The sequence below is a fragment of the Solanum pennellii genome, chromosome 10, assembly GCF_001406875.1.
Source record: "Solanum pennellii chromosome 10, SPENNV200".
NCBI classification, from domain to species: Eukaryota; Viridiplantae; Streptophyta; class Magnoliopsida; order Solanales; family Solanaceae; genus Solanum; species Solanum pennellii.
In genome coordinates, this window is record NC_028646.1 from 25205473 (window position 1) to 25213734 (window position 8262).

The 8262-nt window shown below is 34.6% G+C and overlaps 1 protein-coding gene across 1 annotated transcript; it reads right to left on the reverse strand.

The window, feature by feature from the left end:
• Nucleotides 1–6691: 6691 nt before the first annotated feature.
• LOC107001159 (proline-rich receptor-like protein kinase PERK2) lies at nt 6692–7111 on the reverse strand. Its single transcript, XM_015199312.1, has one exon. The coding sequence runs from the start codon at nt 7109–7111 to the stop codon at nt 6692–6694; it is 420 nt and encodes a 139-aa protein (XP_015054798.1).
• Between the last annotated feature and the right edge of the window lie 1151 nt (nt 7112–8262).

Here is an 8262-nt window from a genome sequence, read left to right on the forward strand (position 1 = left end):
CATTTTATTTGTCAAATCGATTAATCAGAAATGTGTGATAGGTAATGATAATTGAGTTCAATATTAAGGCAATGATTATACCATTTGAGTAAAACTAGATAGTGAAAGGATGATACTTTAGCACTAGCCACTTGGCATGCATTTAATTTGGCAGAAAGATTTAGAAAAAAAGTAGGCTGAAAAATAAGAAATGGTCCAGGGTCGGTGGTCATATATATAATCATAATAATAATAATTATATTTTAAGTGTCACTTTCTTTCTTCTTCAAAGACTTTTGAAACTGTTTTGGACTGTGAAGCATGAAAGCTCCCCGCCACCCCGCACTCTGGCTAAATCATACTTTTTATTAATTTTGACGTGACTTTTTCAATATTCACACTCTTTTACGTGAAACTATTGAACATCTTTTTTAGTTACATTCTCATACGTTTTCTATGATCACTTATATGGTTTAAAATAAGGAAAATGTCTGAAAAATATTTTAATATTGATCGAAATTGTTGTTATAATATTAAACTTTATAGATTATCTTTTATCCCGATGAACTATTTAATAATGTATTTTAAATATATATATATATGTCCACATGGATACATTATTATTTATAATTATGCAATTTTTTATGTCCACGTGTGCACATATATACCTTTAAAATATGATATTAAATAGTACAGGGGATAAAAGGTCCTTTCCAAAGTTTGATATCGTAAAAAAAATTTCACTCAAAGTTCAAATATATTTCAGACCCTTTTCCCGAAAAATTATAAAAAAATATTTTATGTATTGAAAAACTTATACTTGAGTTCGCATCAAGTAGGCGTCAAGTAGGCGTTTAGTTATAGATTTTGAAATGTTATTTTTGAGTTTTGATTTCAAATCAATGTTATGTTTATTAAATCAACACTAAATTTCAACTTCAAATTCTGGTTTGTCCGATCCTAAGCTTGACCCATAAATTTATATTTTACAATAAAAATTTTCAAAATAGATAATAATAATAATAATAATAATAATAATAATAATAATAATAATAATAATAACAATAATAAAGGCTCTTGATGAATCAACGTGTAGAGGTTGTTCGTTCCATGTGGAAGAATATATCAAAGGATATCTACTTACTACTATTGTTGTCTTTTGATTTATTAGACCAAAGAAAGGGGGCCGATTAGAGTACACATTGAGATGAGAAGGAGGAAACTTGTATCTGCCAACGAGAGAACCAATTTAAATTCATGGTTGAGCATTCAACAACAGAAGTCATACATCTCTTAAGGCGATTGATGGAGTAGTATAGGAAAAGGAAGATAGATTTATATATGGTGTTTATTGACCTAGAAAATACTCAAGACAAAGTCTCTAGGGGGTTCCGTAAATATGTTTGGATGCTAAAGATGTACAGGAATCTTGGGTTCTATGCAGATAGTTGGAGGCTAAAGATGTACATGAATCTAGGGTTCTAGGGAGATGTTTGGAGGCTAAAGATGTACATGAATCTTACATTAGGTAATTTAAGGGTAGTACAATTGATCTAAGACCTATGTAAGGACAGTTCAAGGAGGCTCAACTCCCTTCCCAATTGTTATGAGGTTGCATAAGAGATCAGTTGTAGTCTGTTTCTATCTGCCTTGTGATTGATGAACTGATGTGACATATCCAAACAGAGATTTTATGGTGTATGTTAATTGCATATGACATAATTTTGAGCGATGAGGCACACATCATAGTTAATGATAGGTAGGACTAGGAGGATTGGAGACATACCCTGAAATCCGAAGGATTCAAGTTGAGCAGGATTAAAAAAATATTTGGAGTGTAAGTTCAGTGACAAAATCTGGTGTCCTATATGAGAAGAATATCCCTTCAAGTTCTAAAGGTAAGTTTTATAACGTGATGATAACCAATTATGTTGTATGAGGTGAAGTGTTGGCCGGTGAAAAACTCACCGAAGATGAGAGTAGAGAAAATGAAGATGTTGATATGGATGTACAAGCATACTAAGAGAGTTAAAGATTAAGCATAGTTATTCAGGATAAGATTGTAGAGGTCTTTTTTGGTGTCAAGATGAGGGAGACAAGGAGAGGATGATTCGAACATGTGAAGAGAGGATGCAAATATGTCCTATTGAGGAGATGTGAGAGATTGTGTATAGTCAAAATAATTAAGGAAATGTAGAGAAGAAATGTCATGGGAGAAATGATATTAGGTAGGACATGTCATATCTATGACTTATCGAGGAAAATTACCCTAGGTATGAACAGATGAAGGTCAAGGATTACGGTAAAATGTTTGTAGAAAATCGGGCATGTCTATATTCGTTTTCAGTTTTGTTAGGATTACTCTCCTAGTATCTTAATTTTTAATTTTAGTATTACTTGTTGTTTTCGTTGCTTCAGTATTATACTACTTGTGTTAATATTGTTCTCATAACCCCTTTGTATTTCTTCACATACTTGTTATTTGATTTTCTTTACTAGAATTAGCAAAAAAAAGATATTCTTTAATCGAATTGAGGGCTTATAAAAAAAACTTTTTGTTGATAAGTGCTTCAAAACTAGTTGACTTAGTTCTTAGTTTTAGCTAGTAAAAATACTTGTTTACTTAGTTAATTAGAATAAGTTGTTTTCTACTAAAGAAAAACTATCTAGAAAACGAGAACTCATTTCATTTCGATCGAACCGCCACAGCTATAACCTTCATAGAAATAAGCCAAGTCTAATAGCTCACAATAAGTGCTTCACAAGATTTAATTATATTTTATTAAATCATAAGGTCATGTTTATCACTCATAATATTCAAGTTCATCTATCACAAGTATCAAGGTCATGAATCATAAGTATCAAGATCATCAAGCACAACAATCAAGTTCACCAACCATAAGTATCAAGATTATCATGCACAAATAGCTACCAAAACTTATGGGGAACACCCATAGTCCGTGAACTCGCCTGCAATGACCTGAACATCAATAACAGTCATCGACAATGACTTTAGTATAAAAAACACTCACCATCAATGACCTTGACATCAATAACACTCACCCATAATGACCTTGACATCAATAACATTCTTGGACAATGACTTTCGCACCATAAACACTCACTGGCAACGACCTTGACATCAATAATACTTTGAGGTAATAACCTTGTCATCAATGACACTTTTCTATAATGACTTCGACATTAATAACATTCACCAACAATGATCTCGGTATTAATCACAATACATTTCCTCATAATGTTTTATAGTAGATGCAAATATACATGTTTATACAACATTGAGGAGATGACAATAACAAGAAAACCACATCCACAACAATACTATTAAAGCATCACATCAATCACCAATTCAATATTAATTCTCAAGGCATTTCATAATGCACAATACACCATTATTAACATGTTTCCTTTTCATTAACCTCATTTTTATCATTCAGGTTAATCAATGTAAGAAATTAACCCATCACCTCATTCACATTACTCCCCAACACATACAATAAAGAGAGTAAAATTTTTTTACAAGCTTAAACATGATTTAGAAGTTCACTTGCCTTTCTCAATCACAAATATATTCAAGGCTTGAGCTTTTTTCTTCTGAACGATATTCAAATCAGCATAATCTAGTCAAACAAGTAATCACAGTGATATTTTGAAACTAACAACACTCATATTAAGAAATTTGAACAAATCGATTAAATCAACTCAAAAAACCTGATTCCAAAAATGAGGTCTCCGAAAATTGTGATATAAATATGTAACCCAAAGCTTTTGAAATCCATTTCGAAAACGGGGTTGTATTAAAATCCTAATCACCATTTTCCTCAAAAGCTCAAGATCATGAAAACCTTATCAATTTGCCAAAAAAGATCCATTTTTTATATTAAAATCCATAAAGTTCACAAACACTTACCCAAATAATTCACCATAAAAAATCTCTTTAAAATTGTCACGACCAGGGAGCACCCCCTAGACGTAACCGGCGTCTTCGTCCTCGAAGAGGACTTAAACTAGCCCTTAGCATTCATCATTACATATCATAGGTAAAAAATGCGGAAAATTTAAAAACTTTTACATAGTGAAGTATACTTAGACTTCTCGCTTATCGTATATGGAGTTTACATTGCTTATGAAGCATACATAGGCTTCTCATTTATGAAATATAGCCAATCCATAAGATAGTCTGATAATAATCTCACATTAAACCATCTAACAGAGAATTACAAAGTTGGGCATAGCCCTTACACTAGTACAATATGCCACATATAGGCTTACAACAATAGTCTCCAAAAGATGAGTGAGGAAACCTATCCCCTAGAACAAGAACAAGGTTCTTGTAAGTTGGTTTTAAGTCAGAACACAAACACTTGTTAAATTAAAAACCTTCCTCAATCAAGGAAGGAAAAACCTCGTTTTATTAATTCAACTAGATGATTTTATGATTACAACTCAATAATCAAAAACCTCACCACTACAACAACTCTCGATTAACTATAATCGACTACTTCTACTCTCCAAAAGGCCAAACCCACTTCTTGTACAAAGAAACGTAACTAACAACTCAACAATGAATCAAGAAAATAGTTTTACACGTTCAAAACTTTCTAACTCAAGAACTTCTTGAACTTAGTAAACCTATCGATCTTGAAGACTTTTACTTGATGAATAATTCTTGCTTTTCTCTCTATGTGAAAGTCGTGATCTCTTCATCTGTGTTTGACCTCCTTTTATAGAGTTTTCTCCTTCCTTGAAAACGTAACTAACAACTCAACAATGAATCAAGAAAATAGTTTTACACGTTCAAAACTTTCTAACTCAAGAACTTCTTGAATTTAGTAAACCTATCGATCTTGAAGACTTTTACTTGATGAATAATTCTCGCTTTTCTCTCTATGTGAAAGTCGTGATCTCTTCATCTGTGTTTGACCTCCTTTTATAGAGTTTTCTCCTGCCTTGAATCCTTATCAAATAAGGTAAGGAAATTGTAATTGTATTTAAACAAGGAGTACTGATTTTACCTTTTATTGTACAATCCTTTTTATATACAACTTCCTTCCTTAATAAAATATATTAAGGTTTCCTTATTTGTATCAACTTGTATCTTCAATATATTAATTTTGGCTGTGATAATTAATTCCAATGCTTGGCTGCGTCAATTTGCTACTACAATTATTTGCATTTCTTGTCTATCATCAAAACACCAATTTTATATTCTTGTAGAATTACCGGATTCTATCATATTCCCCTTTTTGATGAAGACAAATCTGTGTGATGCAATGGTCTTCCCCCTTTTGACAAATCAAAAAGAGTCCAATAACAGCTAAACAAAACCAGATAACATCCACAGCAACAATTGATGCTCAGCCAGTTGAGCAAAATAAAATGTTCTGGCAACACAAAGAGGATTAAAAACACAGAGTTAAGTAATCAAAAGAAACAGGTGCAAACAAGATGATTTTCAAGTTGAAGATTGACTAGGCTTGGTGGAGGCAGAAGCAAGCATATCCAGTACTCTGTCAACCCTTGCATTGTTAGCAAGCTGCTGCTGCACCAACTGATCTTTCAACCTGTGAATCTCAGCATTTGAAGTATGAAGCTCAGCACGTAAATTCTGGTTTTCCAATTCAAGAGTGGCATACTTTTCTTCTGCCACTTTGAGTTCCCTAAGTAATTGAGCAATAGGACCAGATGTACGTGGAGAAGCATTAGCAACCTTCTCCGACTCCATGGGAATACCACAATCAGCAAGAATGGTTTGAGTAAACATATCTGCACGAGTCAAAACCCTTCCTTCTCCCAATGGTACTTCAAACGCATCAAACACTCTAGTTAAAAGATTACCAAATGCTAATTGATGAGAACCTAGTTTAGGATCAACAATTCTAGCAAAGTGTTTGATGATCAGTGTGGGCCAGTCAATACGTTCTTTACATTCAAGAGCATTCATAAGTCCCATATCCCTTATGGAAGCAATGTGATGTTGGTGACCCCTGGGCAGTATTCCCTTATGTACTATCTCAAAGAGAAGCTTATGAACTGATCTCATGATACCTTTTAACACAGTCTGGGCCCTAGAATTGACCCTACCTTGAGAAAACTTAGCTGGAAGGCTAGAATGTTCATCAAAAGCCCAATGATACTCATTAATACCCAAAGATAGTATATGTAAAATTTCCCCAAGCTTAGTTGCATAAAAAACAATCTCAACTCCCTTCACACTAGAAGACACTACATCACCTTCCAAGATTGTTAGATTTGTGTAAAGATCTACTACTTCTTGTTCATAAATCAGATTAGGTTCAAGAAATAGCTCCTCCCACCCCTGAAACCGTAGTAACTCACAAACCTGCTTGACTATGTCCATTGATAGAATATCAGGATGAAAAGTTCTACCCCTAAGCACTGTTTTGGTTTGAAAATATTTTTTCTTTCCAACTTTGAGAAATTTATCTACATTTCTTTTTGCAGATTTTGACTTTGACTGAGGGGTTTCAGAATTTTTACCCTTAGAGACATCATCAGATTCAGAATCAAGAACCATTGGAGAAACAGATGAGTGAACAGGAGACTTACCTAGACGACGACGCTTCACACTAGATGTCGCACCATCAGTTTGTTTGACTACATTCACACTCCGAGTTACTTGCCTGTGCGGACGAACTTGTTTGACTGCAATGTGTTTTCTTGGCCGTCTTTATTTTTTAGGGTGAAGTGTGCTTAAAAGGATGTCATCATTGTTTAGAGAATGTGGGGATGGTGGTAGAGGGGAGTTAGGTAGATTTTGAGAAGTGGGTTTGTGAGATGGAGAAGAAGAGGGGTTTTTTGGAGTAGTGGTTATGGGTGTTTCTGGGTTTGGTGGTAATGGAGTTTCTTTGAATGGTGGTGGTGGTGATTCCATGACAGGTGGTAGTGGTGATTCTGTAACTGGTGGTGGTGGAGATGTAGGCTGATCTGATTTGGGGGAGAATGGAGAAGATGCAGACGGTTTGGTTGTGGGTTGATTTTCTTCCCCCTGAGCAAGTGCTGTATCAATGAAAGGGTTCTCTTCCCCCTGAGAAGATGCACTGTCAGATGAATTTTCATCATCTGAGTAAGCAACAAGAGGATTAACCATGGTGATGGAGAGGATTTTTCTGAAAAGTGGAAGAGGAGAAAGAGTTGGTTGCTTGTTTGGAGAAAGTGCTTTATTGGGAACGGTTTTGGTGTTATCTTCGAGGGGTTTTAGTAATTATGAGGGATTGAGATCAAAGAGATGTGTGCTTTGACGGTTGCACCTGCTTTTCAGAGAAGTGGCATATGAGAGAGAAAGAGAAATAGTTTTTCCCTTTTTTTTATTCTTTTTATTTTTAACTGCTGATTTTCCTTGCTTAGTGTAAAACAGTTGTAGAACCAACTAGACTGGACCTGGTTCTTATATCCTGAGGACTTGGTAAGGCAGAAATCAATCTAAAAAGATGAGCCCTAACAAAAGTCAATTTTTCTGAAATGATTCTCTTCCTAGTGCTTTGGTGAAAATATCAATAACTTGATCCTCAGTTTTGCAGAACATCATTACTATGTTCCCTTTGTCAACATTATCACGAAGGAAGTGATTTCTAACATCTATGTGTTTGGTACGTTTGTGTTGAACCGGGTTTTTGGACATGTTCATAGCACTGGTATTATCACAAAGAATGGGAATACAACCCGTTTTTATACCAAAATCATTAAGCTGCTGCTTTATCCAAAGGAGTTGGGCACAACAAGAAGCATCTGCTACATACTCAGCCTCAGCAGTGGATAAAGCAACCGAATTTTGTTTTCTAGTTGCCCAGGATATTAGACATGGTCCTAAGAAGTGTTCCATTCCAGAGGTACTTTTTCTATCTACCATATGTCCTGCATAGTCTGCATCAGCAAATCCCTTTAGATCAAATGAGTCACCAGTTGGATACTAGAGAACCAGGTTCATTGTGCCTTTTAGATATCTCAAGATTCTTTTGACAGCTTTTAGATGTGATTCCTTGGGACTGGACTGAAAACGTGCGCATAGACCAACACTGAACACTATATCAGGTCTACTGGCAGTAAGGTATAGGAGTGATCCAATCATACCTCTATATCTAGTGTCATTTACTGGTGAACCTGGTTCATCTCTATCAAGCTTTGTGGTTGTCCCAATGGGTGTGTCATTTGACTTAGCTTCATTCATATCATATTTCTTCAGTAATTCCTTGATGTATTTTTGTTGGTGAATTGATGTTCCAGCTGGAGTTTGTTTAATTT

Bases quoted from the DNA above. Each gene is read 5' to 3' on its own strand.
- LOC107001159 (XM_015199312.1), bottom strand. From the start codon at position 7,111: ATGGTTAATCCTCTTGTTGCTTACTCAGATGATGAAAATTCATCTGAC.